The sequence below is a fragment of the Herpailurus yagouaroundi genome, unplaced genomic scaffold (assembly GCF_014898765.1).
Source record: "Herpailurus yagouaroundi ecotype Mexico unplaced genomic scaffold, PumYag 210, whole genome shotgun sequence".
Lineage (NCBI taxonomy): Eukaryota > Metazoa > Chordata > Mammalia > Carnivora > Felidae > Herpailurus > Herpailurus yagouaroundi.
The window spans coordinates 21,688,236-21,711,344 of NW_024412441.1; the positions used below are offsets into that span (position 1 = coordinate 21,688,236).

The 23,109-nt window shown below is 37.5% G+C and overlaps 1 protein-coding gene across 12 annotated transcripts in view; it reads left to right on the top strand.

Moving 5' to 3' along the window:
• MAP4K4 (mitogen-activated protein kinase kinase kinase kinase 4) overlaps positions 1–19,522 on the top strand; it is a 190,346-nt gene extending 170,824 nt beyond the window's left edge. For 11 of the 12 annotated variants that reach the window (XM_040454078.1, XM_040454072.1, XM_040454069.1 and 8 more), the window contains 7 exons: positions 5,075–5,218; positions 11,402–11,536; positions 13,862–13,962; positions 15,734–15,907; positions 16,441–16,600; positions 17,351–17,490; positions 19,187–19,522. In XM_040454078.1, the coding sequence (XP_040310012.1) occupies positions 5,075–5,218; positions 11,402–11,536; positions 13,862–13,962; positions 15,734–15,907; positions 16,441–16,600; positions 17,351–17,490; positions 19,187–19,270 (938 nt within the window). In that variant the 3' untranslated portion in view covers positions 19,271–19,522. The remainder of the gene's footprint in view (positions 1–5,074; positions 5,219–11,401; positions 11,537–13,861; positions 13,963–15,733; positions 15,908–16,440; positions 16,601–17,350; positions 17,491–19,186) is intronic. The other variant, XM_040454073.1, reaches the window with a different exon arrangement.
• Positions 19,523–23,109: the final 3,587 nt, after the last annotated feature.

Below are 23,109 nucleotides of genomic sequence, written 5' to 3' on the forward strand. Positions count from 1 at the left end.
TTTAAAGACTTAAGACACAGAAAAGTTAAGACATGTACTTTGAGAGTGGTAGCCTGACAAGGGGAGAAAATTCAGAGGACTCTAGAGCATTAGTTTGAAATGGTGACATTGATGCATTGAAAGTCAGCTGACCAGTGTTAGATAGGTTAGACATGCTTTTTGTGTGCCCTCTTAGAAAATGCTGGCCTCAGGGCACCTGGGTGTTTCAGTCAGTTAAGCACCCTACTCTTCGTTTTGGCTTAGGTCATGATCTCACAGTTCGTGGAATGGAGCCGTGTCGAGCTCCGTGCTGACAGCACGGACATGCTTGGGATTCTCTCCTCTCTTTGTCCCTCCTTGCTTGCTCTGTCTCAAAACAAACTTAAAAACAAAACTTTTAAAAAGAAAATGCTAGCTTCAAGCATTCTTTTTTAATCATCTTATATAATTGACTTCTGCTTTGTAAGATGCTACCTATTATATTTTTGTAATAAGACGGTTTTCCCATTCACAGCCAGGATTATTTTAACACACATTTTGAACATGATTGTTCCAGCTTTTTTTTTTTTTCTTTTCTTTTCTTTTCTTTTCTTTTCTTTTCTTTTCTTTTCTTTTTTCTTTTCTTTTCTTTTTTCTTTTCTTTCCTTTCTTTTTTTTTTTTTTCTTTTTTTTTCTTTTCTCTTTTATTTTCCTTTTCTTTCTTTTTTTTTTTTTTAATTTTATTTTAAGTTATCTGTACACCTAATGCAGGGCTCGAAACCTACAACCCCAACATCAGGAGTCACGTGTCTACTGACTGAACCAGCCAAGTGCCCCTGTTCCCACTCTTAACAGTAAACTGTCTGCAGTTTACTACAGACCATTGCCTGTAATATCATCATAGAATTTAAAGGAAACTTTATTTATTTTTATTTTTTTATTTTAAAATTTTTTTTCAGTATATGAAATTTATTGTCAAATTGGTTTCCATACAACACCCAGTGCTCATCCCAAAAGGTGCCCTCCTCAATACCCATCACCCACCCTCCCCTCCCTCCCACCCCCCATCAACCCTCAGTTTGTTCTCAGTTTTTAAGAGTCTCTTATGCTTTGGCTCTCTCCCACTCTAACCTCCTTTTTTTTTTTTTTTTTTTCTTCCCCTCCCCCATGGGTTTCTGTTAAGTTTCTCAGGATCCACATAAGAGTGAAAACATATGGTATCCATCTTTCTCTGTATGGCTTATTTCACTTAGCATCACATTCTCCAGTTCCATCCATGTTGCTACAAAGGGCCATATTTAATTCTCTCTCATTGCCACGTAGTACTCCATTGTGTATATAAACCACAATTTCTTTATCCATTCATCAGTTGATGGACATTTAGGCTCTTCCCATAGTTTGGCTATTGTTGAGAGTGCTGCTATAAACATTGGGGTACAAGTGCCCCTATGCATCAGTACTCCTGTATCCCTTGGGTAAATTCCTAGCAGTGCTATTGCTGGGTCATAGGGTAGGTCTATTTTTAATTTTTTGAGGAACCTCCACACTGTTTTCCAGAGTGGCTGCACCAATTTGCATTCCCACCAACAGTGCAAGAGGATTCCCGTTTCTCACATCCTCTCCAGCATCTGTAGTCTCCTGATTTGTTCATTTTGGCCACTCTGACTGGCGTGAGGGGATATCTGAGTGTGGTTTTGATTTGTATTTCCCTGATGAGGAGTGACGTTGAGCATCTTTTCATATGCCTGTTGGCCATCCGGATGTCTTCTTTAGAGAAGTGTCTATTCATGTTTTCTGCCCATTTCTTCACTGGGTTATTTGCTTTTCGGGTGTGGAGTTTGGTGAGCTCTTTAATAGATTTTGGATACTAGCCCTTAAAGGAAACTTTAAATCACACATTATAGAGTTAATAGCCATTTTTCCCCATCTTAAACCAGATTTCTATGAATACAGTCGCAGTTCCTAATACAGCTTGCCTTTGAGCAATTAATATTTAAAGTTTAATTATACCTAACAGTTGAAAGGTTTAAAAAGGGTATTTATAAAAGGTTATTGCAGCCTGCAACTTAATTTTTTTCATCGGCCCATAATTTCCAGGGTGGTTATTTTCCAGTGACTCAATATTCCTCTGAGTACTAACACTCAGTACTTTACAGAATGACATAGTTCTTGGAAATACATAATGGAGAATTATGAGGTAGAGTATAAGTACCAAAGTATCTGTATTTTTTATCTTTATGAAAAGACTTTTTCAGTTTTGTCTTTTATTCCTTTATTATTTCTTACTGTAAAATTTTGATTGATGTTTGGATGCTATTTGTTTTTGGAAACCACAAATAATAGGTTTCAGAATCTTATATTTCAGTAGTTATTACCAGACTTTTGACATGGGTCTTTCAGCTACTTGATATTGAAGATTGGGAAAATATTGAAATATTACATGAAATGGAATCTTTGGAATGAACTCTGTCTGAAAACAGCTCTATCAGTTAATGTTTTGTTTTTCTTCTGTTTACCTGTGAAGCCAGTTAAAATGATCTCACCTAGGTATGTGGAGGGAAAACACTAAGGATAATGTCCAAATATAGTTCTGCATTGATGGGAGATGGTCACCGCAAAATGGTGAACCTCAAAAGTGAAATTGTATGAAAATGAAGGAGCATTACATAAGCATTTATTTTTCTTGCAGTGATGATAAGTGTGTTTTTAAATTGGACAGTGTTTTTTTTCTTAGCATTAAGTAATTATCTGAAGTGTGTCATCTTTCTATTAAAAAACTTTTTCATGGAAAAACATGATGGCTTGTAAGCCTTATAAAGTGTAAGGCTGTGAACCCTAATTCAAAGCCACAATGTTACCTGATGAATAAAATGGTAGTATCAGCCATAGCTGATATTTCATGTGGCTATTTAAATTTAATAGAAACTTCAGTTCCTCAGTTGTACCAGCCATGTTTCAAGTGCTCAGTAGCCACGTGTGGCTAACACATTGACATCAAGATAAGTTCTGTTGGACAAGGCTGGTCTGGATGGCACATTCTAAAAATCTTAATTATAAGTCACAGACGAAGTCATGTGCATTCATAAGCCTTTTTCTTAAGCTCTTCAAATGACCATACTTTGAGAGTTTTGTTTACTTTTAATGGTTACTCTTAATGGGTAGTGAATACTCAGGTTTTTCTTCCTTCACATTTTCTGAAGCTATTTCATAGTATGTCAGGTTCTAACAAGCTCTCATTACAGTAGTAGTAGATGGAAAGCACCTGTGATTTGGTGGAAGCATATGTGGGGCAGCACATACAGGGATGCTCTTGTGAAACATACCACTGTTTCTGTAAGGGCAAAATGGAAACCTGCATCATATGCCTAATAGGTTTTTAATGGGGGGCTTTCCTCAGGTCACGCTATTATCAGAAACTGTAGATGTCTAGAATTCATAAGGACCTTTTTACACATTTTACATTTTTTGAGGACTCCAGGGATAGTGTTATATTAGTTTAGAGCCTACAGTGTTTCAGCACATTTGTAACTGTTGTCCTTGTGAGCCTTGCACTCTGTTAGTTGAAGTTTTTTGTATTTGAATGGCAGTGATAGTTACTACATATGTAAATTCCAGGTTCCCAGCTTCCCCCTAGACCCCAAAAAGTGTGTCCAGTTTCCTCACAAGGATTGCTTGGATATAGATACTGTCCCTCCAAGTCTTGGGTTTTACTTGCTCAATGGAACAGGGACAGAGCTGAGAGAGGGTTGGGAGCGTGTTTACTTGTTGCCTTCACAGTTGTTCACTTGAAGTTTTCTGGAAATAGGGTATGTGTGTATGTCTGTGTGTGTCTTCCTGTGTAATAAAACGTGAATTGTGTGGTTCAGGAAAATACATGGTATTCTTCCCTATCATTCCATCTACCAGTAAATATTGATTGGGCAATTTTTTAAAAGCACAAATACTTTATTCCTTGTCTCAGTGAGTTTATTACGCAGTTGAGGGAATCAGTGCAAACATGTATGTGCCTAACTGCTTAGGAATATAAGGTGATCTGTGCTACATGTTACAAAATTGGTTTAGACAAGGAAGGTTATAGACCAAGGAAAGAAGGCATTTAAGGAAATAAGTGAGTGATAGGGAGAAGTAAGTTGACTCAAGGTACAGAGAGTTTTGAATGCCAAGTTGAGGCTTTTGTACCCTGCCCTATAGGGTGTGTAGTTTTGAAGATGTAGTAGGACCTAATAAGTATTGTCGGAAGATGAGGATTGTTTGGGCTGCTGCCATGAACAAATAGAGGGAGGATGTTGTAACAACCTGAGTTAAAGTCACTATCCATCATTTACAAGGAGGCCAAAGCCTGATGTAAGGTGAGAGCAGAGGAAAGGGAAAGGAAGGTTTTCTCTGGTTCTGGTGGTCAGTTTAGCTAGATGTGTGGAACAGGTGGTGGTGCTGTTACAGAAATGGCAAAAGTTGAGAAGTTGGTTTCAGTAGAAATTTACAGCAGGTGTGGAAAAGCAGGTAGAGTATGAAATTAGGAGTTGGTGGTTCTGACGTGCTCCTTCAGAAAGCAAAGGAGAGATGTCTTTTGTGTTTTAAGAAGCAGAGAAGGTTTAAAAAAGGGGTGGGGGGCGCAGAGAAAACCAAGAGCTGGAGCTGAATGGAGCTGGAGCAGGGGAAGACCATGGTAGCAAATAGAGAAGCCAGGATTGGTCCCATGGGGAGGTCACAGTATTTTAATATTCCTAAGAAATATTGTTGCTTTCTTGATGATGATGGAGAATGGTCTTTAAGAAAATGGCACGGTGAGTCATAAATTGGTAAGGATTTGAGGTAGCTATATCTCATGCCAGAAGCTTGGCAATCAAAATAAAGACAATAAAGGAAGTATGAAGGGATCATGAAAACAGACATCTCTCTCATATCTTTTTTTTGATTTAAGTAAGTATTTCACCCTCACTCCTCTGTGATTTGTTGCCATTTGGTTACAAATACCTCTGGCTATTCCAAGCATTTCTTTTTGTGGGTGAGTTTAAAAACCACTCTTTTCCAGATAGCTGGTGTTATCCTTTCTGTACAACCAGACTGTTTGCCAAGCACGGCATAAAATTCAGGTCTTTCTGTGTTCTTAAAACAGGAGTGAATTTGTTAGTGGGTACAGAGAGTGGCCTGATGCTGCTGGACAGAAGTGGCCAAGGGAAGGTATATCCTCTGATCAACAGAAGACGATTTCAGCAAATGGATGTCCTTGAAGGCTTGAATGTCTTGGTGACAATATCTGGTAAGTGTTCATTTAATAAAGCAGGATTATTTCCCAGCACGAAACTTCTGTTAGCTCCTTTTTTGAAGTAATGGCTGAACGAGGTACAATCATAGCATGGTCTCATAGTAAAGTAATAGAAAGATGTGACCCACATGTACACACTGAACCTGTAGGGCTCCTCTAAAGAGCAGTCTTGAAAAGCACAGGGGCATGCGCTCTCTAGTTGACCTCTCCCACACAACCACCCTCTCTGCCCCGTTGCTCGTTGGGTTTAATGTGGCTTCCCTGGCTTGGAGGTTTGTGTCTGCTTCCACCCATGGGACTCTTGCATGCAGAAGGGACTGTGCTCTGCCATGATGGCACAAGTACCATATTATGGTTTTTCTTTACATCCGTTAACACTTACTATAAGCTTCTTTTTAGAAAGAGGTTTTTTTTAGTATAAATTATGTAATATATGTGCATTGTGGAAAAACACTACTGTAGAAAAGCAAGTAGGAGAAATAAAATGTAAAATCATCCAGAGATACTATTGACTTCAATTTTTAACTTCTAATCTTTTAAGCATACACACACTTAAAATACACTCATAAAGGGGGGAAAATCTGCATTTAAATGGTTATACAACATTTCAAACATACAGACAATAATGAGAGAATGATTACAGAATAATGACACCCATGTACTGATTAGTTTTAACAGGTGTTAGATACACTTTTGTACCTGCAGTTAGCCTCCCTTCCCCTTTCAGCTGCCCCTGTAACCACTGTCCTGAAGTTATACAGTGTTCATTCTGGTTTGACCAAATCAGGTACTTGCTCTCTCTGTGTCATTAAACATTTCTTTATAAACAGTTGTATTTTATATGGCTATAGAGTGTTTTTTTGTATAGATATTCTAAAATGTATTTACTTCTGTTGTAAATCTTTTAGTTTATCCCTTTTTTCCCCTCACGTAGATATTTTTGGCATATATCACATATCTTGTAGTTGACTTAACCATTGCGCACACATGCCCGTGATGCGTGGGTACTGGTTTCCTAATAATTTGTATGATTGCTAGAGTCAAGAGTATGCAAAATTGGAATACTTTAGGTCTTCTAATAACCCACAGCAGTTTTGATTTAGTCATCTGCTGGCTCCAGCTTATTATATTTGTTTATATGTAACATCTCTTGCAGTTATTTTAGTTTTGAAATACGCTTTTGGTTGTAAGTAAAAGATGTTTGTTGAAGTGCAAAAATTTCGCCATCCATCTCATACTTAAATGAGAAAACAACCATTTACAACTTGAGTGTTAATGTGGAGTAGGTTTTAAAATTGGAGGAGAAATGAATCTGCCACTAAAAATGGCTTGGGCTTCATTTTGTGATTCACTGAACAAGAAGATTTATGGGAATCACTAAACAGCTGACACCAGTAATTTTTGGGGACTACTTTTCTCTATTCCTCTTTTGTAGCTTTTAATGATTTTTTTTTACAATCATGAAAGTAATACATATTAATTGTAGGAAGCTTAAAAAAATGAGAAAACCTTAGGAAGAATAAAACAAAATGTTACCCTATCTCAGAGACCACTCTTGTTGACACTTTTTTATATTTCCTTCTCCTCATATCTGTAAGTATGTATTACAGTATGGAAATGGAACACTATATACATAAAAGTACATAGTTTTTGTTTCATTTAACATATTTTATTGAGTATTTCCCCACATTCAAAAAGTCTTCAAAACGGGCGCCTGGGTGGCTCAGTCGGTTAAGCATCCAACTTCAGCTCAGGTATGATCTTGCAGTCCATGAGTTTGAACCTCACGTGGGGCTCTGTGCTAACAGCTCAGAGCCTGGAGCCTGCTTGGGATTCTGTGTCTCCCTCTCTCTCTTCCCCTCTCCTGCTCGCACTCTCTCTCTCAAAAATAAATAAACATTAAAAAAATTTTTTTTATTTAAAAAAAAAAGTCTTCAAAACTTAAAAAGATTGTGTTGAAGTATAAGACGTAATACAAAAAGTGCACAGATTGTAAGTATACAGCCCAGTGAATTGTCACAGTTAGAATCCATCCATGTAGCACCTATACCCTGGTGAAGAAATGGAACAATCCCAGCAGTCCAGAAGCTTCCCTGCAGTCCCCACTTTGCTGCCTCCCAGTCACTGCCCCCCATGTTCCCAGAGGGAAGCACTGTCCTTTAAATACCTAAGATTGGTTTTACCTTCATTGAACTAAAGCTGCAGAAATGGTAAAATGGTAGGTATTCTTTTGTGTCTGGCTGGGGTTTTTTTGTTTTTGTTTTGTTTTTCTTAAAGAGCACTTTAGGTTTACAGAAAAGTTGGAAAGAAAATATAGACAATTCCTGTATTACCCCCCACCTCCATTTTTCCCAATTAGCCTCATTAGTGTAGTACTTTTGTTGTAATTGATGATCCCGTATTCATACATTATTTTTATTAACTAAAGTCTGTAGTTTACATTAGGGTTCACCCTTTGTGTTGTACAGTTCTTTGGGTTCTGACAAACACATAATTATCCACAATTATAGACTAATTTCACTGCCCTGAAAATCCCCTGTGCTCCACCTATTCATCTCTCTCCAAAAGTCCCTGGCAACAACTGATTTTTTTTTTTTTTTTAATTTTCTATGTGACCTTTTCCAGAACATCATAGTTGAAATCATGTGTAGTATGTAGCCTTTTCAGACTGGCATCTTTTCTCTAGCAATATGCATTTAAGGTTCCTCCATGTCTTTTCATGACTTGATAGTGCATTTCTTTTTATTGTTGAATAATCTTTTGTGTGGGTGTGCCACTTTGTGTATCCATTCACTTATTGAAAGACCTCTTGGTTGCTTCCAATTTGCAGCAATTATGAATGAAACTGCTACAAATATTTGTGGACAGTTTTTTGTGTAGACATGTTTTCAACTTATGTGCTTGGTTAAATACCTAGCAGTGTGATTGCTGAACATAAGGTAAGACTACATTCAACTGGGCACCTGGGTGGCTCAGTTGGTTAAGTGCCTGACACTTGGTTTCCACTCAGATCATGATCTCGCACTTTCATGAGTTCAAGCCCTGCGTCAGGCTCTGTGCCCACAGCACAGAGCTTGCTTGGGGTTCTCCCTCCCTCCCTCCCTCCCTCCCTCCCTCCCCTCCCTCTCTCTTTCTCTCTCTCTCTCTGCCCCTCCCCCACTTTTGCTGTCTCTCTCAAATAAATTTGAAAACATTATTAAAAAAAAAAAAGACTACATTCAGCTTTGTAAGAAATAGCTAGGCTGTCTTCTAAAGTGATTCTATCATATGTTCCTACAAGGCATGAATGAAGATGTTGCTCCATGGCCTCATCAGCATTTGGTGATGTATTTTGGATTAGTATAGTATAGTGTCTGATTATTGTTTTAATTTTTAATTCCTGATGAAATGATGTTGAATATCTTTTCACATGGTTATTTGCCATCTATGTATGTCATCTTTAGTGAGGTATCTGTTAAGGTCTTTTGTCTATTTTATAATCGGGTTGTTTGTTTTCTTCTCTTGAGTTTTAAGAGTTCTTTGTACGTTTTGGATACAAGTCCTTTATCAAATAGGTTTTTGCAATTTTTTTTTTTTTTTTTTTTGGATTTTTGTGGTTTTTTTGTCCATTTTTTTAACTGTGTCTTCCACAAAAGTTTTTAATTTTAATAATGTCTAACTTACCTTTTTTTTTTTCTTTCATGGATTATCCTTTTGGTGTTATATCTGAAAAGGCATTGCCAAATCCAAGGAGGTTGTACCTAGGTTTTCTCCTATGTTATCTTCTAGAAGCTTTATAGCTTTGCATTTCATGTTTAGGTCTGTGATCCATTTGATCTTTGTGAAAGGTTCAAAGTCTATAAATTCATTATTTTTTGTATATGAATGTCCAGTCCTTCTAGCAGTGATTGTCGAAAAGACCATCCTTTTTCTGTTGAATGGCCTTTGATCCTTTGTCAAAGATTAGTTCATTGTATTTTTTTGTTTGTTTTTTATTTTTGGGAGAGAGAACCAGTGGGGAAGAGGAGCAAAAGGAGAGAGAGAGAGAGAGAGAGAGAGAGAGAGAGAGGGAATGAATCTCAAGCAGGCTCCATGCTCAGTGTGGACCCCAATGCGGGGCTCTGTCCCACAACCCTGGGATCATAACCTGAGCTGAAATCAAGAGTTGGACACTCAACTGACTGAGCCACCCAGACATCCCCATAGTTCATTATATTTGTGTGGGTCTAGATCTCTGTTTTGTTCCATTGATCTGTCTTTCCTTTTGCTAATACCACATTGTCTTGATTACTGTAGCTTTGAAGTAACTCTTGAAGTCAGGTAGTGTCAGCCCTCCAAACTTGTTCTTGCTCAATACCGTGTTGGCTGTTTTGGCTCTTTTGCCTTTCCGTATAAAGTTTAGAGTCAGTTTATTAACATGTACAAATTACTTGATAGGATTTTGATTGGGATTACATTGATTGTACATAGATCAAGTTCAGTAGAACTTACATCTTAGCAATATTGAGTTTTACCCATGACCATTGAATATATCTCCATCTGTTTCGATCTCCTTTAATTTCTTTCTTCAGAGTTTTGTAGTTTTCCTCATACAGATGTTGTGTAGGCCTATTTTGTCACATTTATAACTAAATATATCTTTTTTTGGTTTTTAGTACTTCTGCAGATGCTGTATTTTAATTTCAAATTTCCAATTGCTTGTTGCAAGTATATAGGAAAACAGTTGACTTTTATATATGAACCTTGTAGCTTGCAACCTTATATAATTATTTATTAATTGCAGGAATTTTTTTTTTTTTACCAGTTCTTTGTCATTTTCTATGTGAACAGTCCTGTATTTCTTCCTTCCCAGTTTGCATACCTTTTATTTCCTTTGTCTTACTGCATTAGCTAGGACATGTAGTATGATGTTCAATAGGAGTGGTAAGTGGGGACACCCTTCCCTTGTTCCTGATCTGAAGAGGAAAGTATCTAGTTTCTCACCATTAAGTATGGTATTAGCTGTAAGTTTTTTGTAAATGTTATTTGTCAAATTGAGGCAATTTCCCTCTATTCCTATTTGCTGTGAATTTTTGATCATGAAATGAATGTTGGGTTTTGTCAGATGTTTTTTCTGAATCTGTTGATAAGATCATATGATTTTTCTTCTTGAGCTTGTCAATGTGTCTAGTTTCTTTTGTTCAACACCCGTTTTGTTGTTGTTGCTCATAGAGGTGTATTCCACTTCATTTCTGTGTATGACTATACCACAATTCATTTATTTGTTCTGTTGTTGATAAACATTTGTGTTTGCTGTTTTCAGTTCTTAGGAACAATGCTGCTGTGAACATTCTTGTTCATGTTTTTGGGAGCTCATACACACAAATTAATATGAAGAGAGAAGTTACTGGATCATAAGTAACATATACATGCATCCTACTTTAATAGATAATGCCAAGCTTTTTAAAATGGTTCTAACAATTTATAGCACTGGTTTCTGAGTTTCTAGTTACTCCTCATCTTCCCTACTTTGAGTACTATTGTTCTTTTTAATTCTAGACACTCTGATAGATGCATAAAATTGTATCTCATTATGGTTTTAATATGCATTCACTAATTGACTATTGAGAGCAAGTACTTTTTTATGTATCTGTGAGTTAACTTCTTTTGACTGTTATAGTCGACTGCCCACTTTTTCAATTGGGTTATCTCTCTTCTAAGTGATTTATAGGTAGTGAGTCCTCTGTCGGCCCTTTAAGTTGCACACATCTTCAATTTATGGCTTTTTGCTGGATTTGATTCCCTGCCTTGGTTGATCTGTTTAATCTTTCTATGCTGTCTAATGAGAACTAATAGCTACTCCAGAGAGTTTTGAGAATCAGATCACATAATACATGTGAAAGCATCTTATAAGGTCTGTTGGTTGCATTGCTGTGCAGGTGTTTGCATTACTTTGTGGTTTATGGATACTGGCTATCTACATAAGTGTGAGTTCTTTTTTCTTTTAAAACCTTCCCTTCTAATCAGGCCTATACCTGATGATAATTCTATAGGAGTTTCAAAATCCTTCTGAATAGCTTAAATTGAGGTTCTAGTAAAACTCATACAGAATGGTTCCCTTAGGAGGATAATATTTATTGCTCATTTGGTTACTGTTGTTATTGATAGATGGCACCTACTTTGAATACGTATATAAAATATTTATATTTGTTTTGCTAGGCAAAAAAGATAAGTTACGTGTCTACTATTTGTCTTGGTTACGAAATAAAATACTTCACAATGATCCAGAAGTTGAGAAGAAGCAGGGATGGACAACCGTGGGGGATTTGGAAGGATGTGTACACTATAAAGTTGGTAAGTTCCAGGAGGGTCATGAGGGTTTTATTCTGCAGGGTTTTGTTCCACAGGGTTGTTTCTGATACACCTAGATGTTTTCTGCAATTATGTTTCTAAGGCATCTTCTAATCCCGAAGTGTCATCTTGGCTCACAATGTACCTTTTAACATAACACCATTCATTCCTGCCATTCATTCTGTCCTCCATCCATCTCATGCTCACATTCATCTTGCGAGCGAGGCCTTTTACCCTTCCTCTTTGACAGTCCAGATTCTTCTCTGTAAGATATGGTCACAATAACCTCTCTAAGGAAACCTTGCCAAAGGAAAGCCAGCCAATTTGGATTCTTGCTTTGTGCTCCAAGCCTCATCTGCGTTGAGAGGACTTTGGGTCCTTGGCAGTCATTGACAGAATGTTTGAGAGTTTGACCAAAGAGCTATATGGCTTGTCGTTTTGAATGAAGAGCACTGTGCAAAGCTGCTGTGCTCTTAACTACTAAACGAATCTAGCCGGCCAGCCAATGTTTCATAGCAACTGTCTTGTTTTTTCTTTTGCTGGCACGCATGCTTTGGTTCTTATGAAGTAAGAGCTTGCAAGAACAAAACCAAAACAATTTTTTTTTTATGTATGAAAAAAAATTAAAATACTGGTACTAATGTTGGAAGTAAAGGGGAAATAATGACGCTTAGCCAAATTAAACTTTATTGGAGAGATAATATATTCTAATAGAATTTGAAATGGGAATTTGAGAAGATCAGCAAATAGTCTCTATTATACCTAAGACTGATTAATGTAAGCATCCTATTGAATATTGATTTCTGCTACTATGTTTTGTTTTTTTCTGTTTATGAAAGTATATGCTATAGTCATTTTCTTTGCTTCTAGGGATATTATAGTCCTTGACATTCTCTTATTATTTATATAATCTGTCCACAACTCTCAGCTCACTGATTAATAATGATTGCAGAAGCCACCCCAGTTTGGCATGATTCTGAGTGTTGCTGAAAAGTAGTACTATATACTTGATGAAATTTTGGGATTGGGATTTTCTGTGCTGTGTTTATGTGAAATAATTTTTGCAGGGTAACTAAAATCATCTAAGGTTAAATTTAATGAAATCATTCAGAATGGGTGAAATGTGCATGAATAGATTATCCTACAGGGGGAACTAGAGGCAGATGTGTTACACTGTGTTGGGCTTTTCATTGGAATAAAACAGTTATCCTCAGGTCTGTCATTCTTACAGAATGAATCACAAGCATTTTCTGCGGTAAGAGTGTGTGGTACCATTCATTCATTATACTTTTAGGAAATTATATTCAGTTTATCAAGACCTGTGCTGTACAGTATGATTTCCATCAAGAATAGGGGCTACTTAAATTTATATTTAAATTAATTAACATGAAATAAACTATAAAATGTGGTTCTTCAGTGGCACTAGTACATTCCAAGTGCCCAATAGCCACATATAACTTGTGGCTATCATATTAACAGTACAGATCTAAAATCTTTTCATCATTACAAAAAAATTCTGTTAAACAGCACTGGTTTGGACAACCTTTGATAATCCTTTGTGTCTTAATATTAATGTCAGTGATTTATTCGAATAGTGATACTATATTGGAAATTAACAAGGAGAATTATCAAGTTAACAAGCCATCTCTCATGTGCAAAGGAAGAATAAAGTAGTATTGTGACATTAGATAGTTTATAAAGAAACTGGTAGAACTGTGCCAGACCACTAAGTCACGTGAGGGCACAGCCCCTCAGAGCATCTGTTTTTAAGCAGAGTTGCTTGGCTGCAAGAGAACCGGAATAGCTATGTAAAGAAGGCATTTTCAACTGAAAAAATATATATAGCTGAATAGAGATTTCCTTTACTACTGTTCTTTTTGTATGGAACTTTGGGTAGAATTCAGGCAGTCACTGCTTGTATAGATCAGGAAGCAGTTTGAAGTGATACTTAGCTGATTAACCACTTCATTATCCTTTTGAAGCAATACTGAGCCCTTAAGACTTTAGGGTGGTAGGCCTGGCACAGTTGTCTTTGATTAGTAAATACTTGCAGTCTAAGAAGATTAGGAACATTAGTGAAAGTATTCCTTAATAGTAACCAGAGTATTGGAATTGAGTCCCAAACATCAGTCAAGAAATATGGGAATAGGCTGAAAAAGTATTGGAAAAGGAAACTCTGAGGTTTGATCACTCAGCATTTTTTTCCTGTTGATCTAGATGACTCAATAGAAGGCATTATTTATAAAGTTTGCAAAAGACAACTAACAGAATTTAGAGTTCCATGTTGATTCTGACCTGTGCTTCTCTTGTTTATGTTGTTGTTTTCAGTAAAATATGAAAGAATCAAATTTCTGGTAATTGCTTTGAAGAGTTCTGTGGAGGTCTATGCGTGGGCACCCAAGCCATATCACAAATTTATGGCCTTTAAGGTAACAGCATCAAGTGTACTTACAAGTAGCATCAGCCATGCATGCATGACCAAGAAAGAGCCAGAGGACAGTTTAAAAACCCTAAATAGTTAAAACTGATCATTTAAAAGCTATGTACTAATATAGAGTATAACTTTGTCATAAGAGAGGCCATTTCTAATGTAATAGGCCTCATTGTCTGCTTTCCAAGCCCTCAGAGTATGAGGAAAGAGCTAAATGTTTGGTAGACATTGATTGATATGTCAATATGGTAACAGAAGAAAGGACAAAGTAATGCCACCTCTAATTAAAAAGCAGATCTTGGGGTGCCTGGGTGGCTAAGTCGGTTAAGCGTCCGACTTCGGCTCAGGTCATGATCTCACGGCTTATGAGTTCAGACCCTGCATCGGGCTCTGTGCTGACAGCTCAGAGCCTGGAGCCTATTTCACATTCTGTGTCTCCTTCACTCTCTGCCCTCTCCCACTTGTGCTCTCTCTCTCAAAAATAAATAAAAACATTTAAAAAAACAAAAACAGCAGACCGTGACCATCTGCCTGAAGTGATGCATGTGTATAAAGATTTAGATATGTTTTTGATAAATAGTATCCAACAGTAGGCAGCTTGGAGGTATATCTTTTCAATAGAATACTAACTAAAAAACAAATTACAGAAATTCTTAATGACACAGGAATATGTATTATGCGTTAAATAGAAAAAGTTAAAAGCATGAATAATGCATTGTTTCTGTTTAAGGGAAAAACTATAGAAAAACATTAGTATTTTTCTGTGTGAGTATTTTTAATATATTTTATAATTCTAGAGTTTGCATTAGATACAAATTTATGAAATTCTTAATTAAAATATTACTTTGACATTAGATATTATAAATAACTTAACATCATTTCTTATATTAGGCACAAAACTTTGAGTATAGCTCCTGGGGCTGTTTTAGTGCATATCATGAAATTAAGAATTTTTCATCCAAAATGATTCTATTTACTTACCTTTTTTTCTTGTTCTTGATACATTTTATTAAGGGTAAGTTTCAAGTATTTGGAAAATTAACGTATTTAGATTGCTTATTGCTTGATTCCCTAATAACGCAGGATAAATGGGGTTACCATATTTGGTTAAGAAATAAATCCACATGTTACTGACTAAAAGTAATTGGTTGTATCTTCTGAGATCTGGTCTTAATATCCTTTATGTGCCAGATGTACTCTCCTAGTTGCTTTTATAAGTATATTGTTTAAGTCTGTCTTGTGAGCTGTAGGTATTGATATTAATCAAGAACTGAGGTCATCTAGTTTATTACAGGTCATCCAGGTTAATACCCTACATTTTCATCACTGTATTGCTCCAGTCAAAAAATTAAAGTAGAAGTCTCTATGATGACTATGATGACCATACTAAAAATTCTCAGTATGTGACTCCTGCAACTCTACCTCTTTCTCCATTGTCTGCATTGAATAGTTGAATACTGTGCTACAGAAAGTCCTGGTTCTTTCACTTTAGATGTTTTTCTCACCAAGACAAGAAGGTGGAATTCTTGGGCCAGGTAGGGGGAATTTGCGACACGTCTTCTGGAAGAAATGTCTCCCAGATGCTGATTGGCAGACAAAAGCATAATAAATTAGAGACTTATTTCATAGAGTATTTTTGCTTATGGTTGTTGCCAGAATGGCTCAGTGATTAAATAACTGAGTACCTTGGGTTTGGCTTCTCCTGTTTGATCTATCAGAAATAAGTTCTTCTTTGTCTTACTACTTTTGTCTCGGTTACTTCTTTGTAGTCATTTGGAGAATTGGTACATAAGCCATTACTGGTGGATCTCACTGTTGAGGAAGGCCAGAGGTTGAAAGTGATCTATGGATCCTGTGCTGGATTTCATGCTGTTGATGTGGATTCAGGATCAGTCTATGACATTTATCTACCAACACACGTAAGAAAGAACCCACACTCTATGGTTGGTTGACTGGCTTCATTTTGTTTTGACTTTTTTCTTTACTCTGCTTAGTGAACTAACACAAGCAGGGATTCCTTGCTTCCCCTTGGTGTGGGGGTGAGTATTTAAATGATGTGCCATTCTCAATAGCTGCATGCTCTGAGACAAGTGGAAATCCATTCTCCTGGCTCTGTGAAGCCCTCCTGAAAACCTCTTAGCCCTGGCTTTGACTAACATGGGATGTATTTGGGGCAATTGCTGGCAGGTCAGAATATCCCTGGGTTGGGAGTGGTTTTAATTAATTTCTTAATAGAATCCACAATCCAGATATGTTCCAGGGGCCTCAGAAAATGTGAACTAGTAGAGTACATGACCTGTAAAAGGTATTCTTTGAGATATATGTCACATGAGTTTTCCAAAATTTTATTCAATTGCTGTATTTATTCACCTGGAATATTAACCAGTGCATTCACCAAGACAGTCTTTTTGAACGCTATTTCAAGGATAGAAATAACCACAAACATACTTCCCTGTACTTTGTTCCTCTTCTCTAGATCCAGTGTAGCATCAAACCCCATGCAATCATCATCCTCCCCAACACAGATGGCATGGAGCTTCTGGTGTGCTATGAAGATGAAGGGGTTTATGTGAATACCTATGGAAGAATCACCAAGGATGTGGTTCTGCAGTGGGGAGAGATGCCAACATCTGTAGGTAGGTATCACTCAGAGGAAAAGATAGCATATGTAAAAATGGAGCCTTCTCTAAAACTGCATGTTATCACATCAGTTTTACCTGTTGTTCAGACATTTTGGCCATTTAGCAGAATGGTTGGCAGAAAAACAAAAAACAAACAAAAAAAACCCAGAATGGTTGGCAATATTGATGGTGAAAAGGGAGATTGTAGACCATGGCACTGGTCATAGTCTGTTTTAGAACAAAATCCAAGTAGTTATTTAACACTTTAAAACTCTGTCATTTACAGTCCTTCATTTAATCCTTAAGACATCCAGGATGTAGGACAGATGTGGTTGTTGACTAATCTGTGGAAATGAGGCAGAAAAAGGGTAAGGGATTTATTTTTTCGAGTGGCAGTGCCACTCGATAATCTGAAATTCTTAGTTTATATCCCAAGTTGTTCTGGTTTCAATTAGTCATTTTCTCTTCTCATCACTTCTTCTTCCTGCCTTCTTTATGACTGGTTTGATAAAAATAGGAGCACTAAACTATATCCAGTGGGTCATTGCTCAAAATAAGCATGAACCATCTCAAGAATTCAAATTACCACTTCTCAGGATAAACTTTAAAAGCAAAAGTTCCTTAAAACAAAACAAAAGCAAAGTTCCTTAAAAACAAAAATCTCCATATGCTAGACATGCAGATAATGTGTGTGTTATATGAGCAGCATCTTTTCATAGCTATTTCCTTATCTATAACAATTTCATGTTTTCTCCTCTCAAAAAGCATATATTCGATCGAATCAGACGATGGGCTGGGGAGAAAAGGCCATAGAGATCCGATCTGTGGAAACTGGTCACTTGGATGGTGTGTTTATGCACAAAAGGGCTCAAAGACTAAAATTCTTATGTGAACGCAATGACAAGGTAATGGTTTCCTTACAACTTCTCTTGAGCTGCTGTTAGCTTTGGTAATGGTTTACTTTCCATGGGGTTTGGTGAAGCCTTTTCTTGAGGTTTTGATAGATTCTGAAATAAATTCATCAAGCAACATTTTAGTAGTGACTTTTTAGACCTGTATATAGGAGTTGGGGTCTGTTTTATTTTGTGTTTGCTTATGAAGGGAGAAGAGATACTTGTTTCTGCCAAAATCATCGTATTTTGTTTGTAGTGGTTGTTTTTAACCCCAGTAGGTGACCTGTATGAGCTATGTTTGGTTTAGGGATAGAAAAGGTTAAAACTGCCAATCTAGTGGGATTCTTCTGTGATTGGAAGAAAGCCCCTTGCAAATTTGGTAGGGTAAAAGTTTCCTCTCGAGACCCTGATGTGCATCAGAAGGATACTACTTGTCTCCTTCTGAATAGTAAAATAACTTCATAGTTTGCATGTCAGAAATACCTAACAGTATAAGTCATTTTATGCAGAAGCATGAGCACCTCCTGCAGCTGAGACCCCCCAGTCTTCAAAAGACCTAAAAACCTTTGTTTTTCAAAACTGGCCACATCCTTGTTACTTTCAAGGCCTACCACCTCCCTGGAATCCCCTCCCTAAACCAGCCTTGGAGTGGAGCAGCTGGATGGCCAAGGGTGTTGACCCATCCCACGTGCTTTGAGAAGGACCTCCCAGGTGGGCCTGGCCTTTACCAAGCCCAGCTTTCTCTCTTTTCCCTCCACTTGGATGAAAATGTCTTACTACCTGAGGCAGCCTGTTGCAACCTTAGAAACTTCCCTCTTAAGAACATTTCCACCTCTTGTCTCACATTAAAATATATTAAATATCCTAGCCAGTGGCCCACTAATTGACTTCTCAGATTAAATTTGAAAATTCACCTTGACAGAGAAGAGCTCTAGATCTCTTCCTTGACAGCTGGGCTTTCTGCCTAACTGCATGCTCAGTAAATACATTGCACCACCACCAGCCCCCTTTCCTGTGATCCTGTAGCTCGTTTACTAACGGTGTTGACATTGTTTTCTAATCATTTACCTTAGAAATCCATACAACTTCCCAACCCAATCCAGGATTTTGCCAGCTTTTTGGCTTATATTTTCCTGAGTATATTTAATGTAGCCATAACTATAATATTCTTTGAACTTGGGCATTTAAATATTTTTATTATTTATTATGTTATATCCTTTGAAGTTTACTAATCAAAGGCCCAAAAGTAAACTATAGTATTGTGACTATAGAGTAATATGAAATAACATATATTTTAGCTTAATTTTTTAAAAGAGAAAAATCAGGTTGCTAAGGAGTTTTCCAGACACATTTATCTTTTAGATGATATTAGCAGTGGAGATAAAAAGAAATAACTCAATTTCAGAAATATCAGTGTTTTCCTTTTCAGTTCTCACAATATGGCAGTGATAGCCTTCTTAGTTGTGATACAAATTAGCTACAGAGATGATCTCCTTATGATCAAGTAATACTGATATCCTCTCAGATTTTCTTTTGAAAGAGGCCTTTGGGCTTTTAGGCTGCCTGCATTTGGAGGTGTTGAGGTATTGAGGTGTTGGTGGCACTAGGTCACCTGCCTGGGAACCATAGGAAGGATTGCTCCAAAGGACTGGGTTGTGTTGTGTTTTCATGGTAAATCTCTCCCTCCCTCTTTCTCTTGATTTTGCAGGTCTTCTTCGCCTCCGTTCGGTCTGGTGGCAGCAGTCAGGTTTATTTCATGACATTAGGCAGGACTTCCCTTCTGAGCTGGTAGAAGCATTGTGATGAGGATTGCTGGCCCCCAGAGTCTTCAATGAGATCCTGAGAACTTGGAATTCCTTGCAACTGGAGCTCAGAGCTGCACCGGTGTAGTCCAGGACAGCTGTGTATGCAGACACCACGTGTGGGGTGTTTCGTTTCGTTTCATTTCCTTTCTGCACCTCTTACCAGTTTATCCCCCTTCTCTTCTTTCCCCTACTCAAAAATAAATCAAGGCTGCAATGCAGCTGGTGCTGTTCACATTCTACCATCAGGTGCTATAAGTGTTTGGGATCGAGCATCAGACCAGAAAGCAAATGCCTTTCCTTCAGCTCCAGAATTCCTTGTCTCTGAGTGACTCTGTCTTATGGGTATCTGAAAGTGGAGACTATGAACATGCCATTGGTTTGGAAGTGGGCACATGGAGGTGTAAAATGGTGGTCTCATGAGCGGTTTGCTGAAGCAGAGAGCAGATTTAATATAGTAACATTAACAGTGTATTTAATTGACATTTCTTTTTTGTAATGTGACAATATGTGGTCAAAGAAGAAGGTGCAGGTTTAAGAAGTTAATATTTATAAAATGTGAAAGACACAGTTACTAGGATAACTTTTTTGTGGGTGGGGCTTGGGAGGCAGGGTGGGGTGGGTTAAGGGGGTCCCATTTTATTTGGATTTTTTTTTTTTTTTTTTTTGGCTTGGCCAAAAACTCCGTCATTTTTCTGTGTACCAGGTTTTGCCTAAATCATGTGCAGATGGTTCTTAAAAAAAAAAAAAGAAAAAAAAAAAAAAAAAAAAAAAAAAATGTGTGCATTTTTATAAGGGCCAGAACTTTGTTGTGTGACAGTATTAGCACTGCCTCAGCCTAAAGGTTTAATTTTTGTTTAAACCTAGAAGCACGACAAGTTTTACCACAGTCTGCACTTGCAGAGGAAAAGAAATTGTTTCAGCCACATGTTTATTTTTTTGCCTACCTCATTGTTTGTAATGCATTAAGAGGTGGTTTAGTTTATATGTTTTTGGAGGAAAACATTAATGTTTAATTTAATCTTAATACCAAAACTATCAGATTGAAGTTTGACTGTTATTTTGTCACAGGTCTCAGTAGGCACAAGAGAAATTGTCCCTGAAGATGGGAAATAGCCACATGGTTTCATCATGCTGATGGATGCAGTCTGTTTTTCTGAGTTCAGAGAGCAGAATGCTTCGTTTTCACCAGATGCACCATTAGTGGTTGATGGGCAACTATGGCCTCTAACACAAGGGGCCTCACTGTTCTCAGTTTGGGGTTTGGTGGCAGACAAGCGGTCATGTTAGAATAGTCACACAAACTGTTCAGTGTTGCAGGAACCTTTTCTTGGCAGGGGGTGGGGGGGTGGAGTTTCCCTTTTCTAAAAATGCAATGCACTAAAACTATTTTAAGAATGTAGTTAATACTGCTTATTCATAAGATGGCATCTTCCTGTGTTTTAGGTGTAATATCCAAGCCCTGGCTTTTCTCCTCCTCTCACTTGCTCTCTTGTTCTCTCTCTGTTTTTTAAACCAATTTTACTTTATGAATATGTTCATGACATTTGTAATAAATGTCTTGGGTAATAATTTGTTTCATGGCTTCATGGTCACTCAATTCCTCTGAGACTATTAATCTCTTGGTAAAGGAGCAATGCTCAGTGTCATGGCTGTGCCATCTTACTTTCCTCTTGTTGAGTTTCGAGTGGGAATATTGTGTGATGGCTACTTTAAACTTTGTTTACCAAACAGAACTTGGCATTTCACAGGTTTAATACTCCTTTGTGATTAAGTTTCTTTTATAACATGAAAAAGGAAGATTTTCCTCCCAAAAATATAACAATCATTTGCACCTATTTGTTAAGGCTTTGCCCAGCATTCTCATCCTATTTGGCATCCAGTTTGACCCCTGTTATTCTGTTCCTCCCGGTCAGCATCTCTGCCGAAGGATCTCCTATGAATCATAAAAACCTAGTGAACAATCTGTATACTCACAGATGCAGAAACAGCAGCTGGTTGTACATAGCCACAATGACAGATAAGTAAGCGAGCCTTAGTCTCTTTTGAAAAGGACAAGGCATTAGAAATGGCTTTTCCATCTGTGTGACTTTGGAATGATGCTGATGTCCAAAGCAGAAAGGACTAGTTCTTTTCTACGGATTCATAGTTAACACAGAGAAGATTGAAAAGTTAATCCCACTTTTGGAAGGGACTTTTGAGATGGGCCAGATGCCATCACCACAGAATTTCAATCAAAATCAAATTACCGCTGGTGATTTCCTACATGTTTTAGTTTTTTTTGGGTAAGATAAAACGTGCCACAGTGAACACGTGTGCATGCCAAGAGGAGAAAGAACTAGATGGCTTGGTCAATCCAAGTTGGCTTTGTAGCCTCTCCTATGACTTTAGAGAGAGGTAAAGTTGAACAGGTATCTGAAAAAACAGTGAATTTCTGGTACCAATAAGGGAGACAGAAAAAAAAGTACTTATCCAACAGACTTGAAGCTCAGTGTCTGTAAGTCAAGGTGGGGTGCACAGATAATGCACATGACTTTTCATTGGAATTACAATTTAGAACTTGACAAAAACTGGATTTCCTTTTGGAGGTACTGGGGTCTGAGCTCAAGCCTGAATTGTGCCTGTCCTGGTAGCCACCTGGCACTCTTTTGGTGTTTGTGTTGAACGTAATCAAATCCATCTGTGTGCTTAATTCACTGAGGTCAGACTGCCGTTTGTCCTTATGGAGCGGGCTCCTGGTGTGTGCTTTCCTTGGCTGTGGTGTCCTTGCCTTCTTGGCTGCAGCACCTTGTACACGAGATTGTGTTGCTACAGCTTGATTCAGGTACCCAGTTAGGTTTCTCCATTAAAAATTACGAGCTGGTGAAATTTCCTTCTTCTAGAGAAGGGGTGATCTTTTTCTTCCTTTAACAGGGTAGTGACTTCACAAAAGTGCCAAGATGGCAAAATTATAAAAAGAAGACAGTATTATACCATTAAATATGGAACATTGAACTACTTAGCACTGCTCTTCAAAATACAGATGTCTCTAGGTATAGTCAAAGCTTTAATAAGTAATACCTTTCTGTATTTAAATCAGAGCAACTCTGTATTGAGTGCAGTGTTTTTACTTTTTTCTCATGCACATGTTATGTTGGAAAAAATGTTTACAAAAATGGTTTTGTATCACTAATGTGCATCATATTTATGGTTTATTTTTAAGTGATTTTTTTATGGGTTATTTAGGTTTCTGTCTTAGTTGTAGTCCACTTACAGTGACTCATAATTCTTAACTTTGCCAATTATAAATTTGCTAAGCAGTAATACAAATGACAGACTGCATTAAATTTACTAATCCTACAGCTGCAAAGCAGACTGGTGGCAAGTACATGCCCCCCCCCCCAACCCAAGTGCTAACTTGTCTTCTGTGTATTATGAAAATTACTGTTGTCCCCCCACCTTTCTCCTTAAATAAAAGAAAAATGACACCTATTTTATGTGGCATGAGTTTCAAATATATTCTGATCCTTCAGAATGTCTCCTTCCCATGAGGATCCATATTTTATACACCCCTCCTTCCCCAGTGCCACCCCTGGCTAGAGAGGGTGGCTCCATATCCTGCTATCTCCTGAAACAGGAATGTTTGTTCAAGGTGAGCTCTTGATCTTGAAGCCAAAATGGGTAAAGCTGATCCTTAAGGAGGAAATAAGGTTTTATTTTTGCAAGTCTGAATTGAATCAGAAAGTAAACTAGCATGATGTTTATATCTAATAGGACAGTTGGAGTGGCCCTTTCTCAAATTGGCATCATAAATACTAAGGCCTAGTAATTGGAAGGTCTTTGTGGCCAA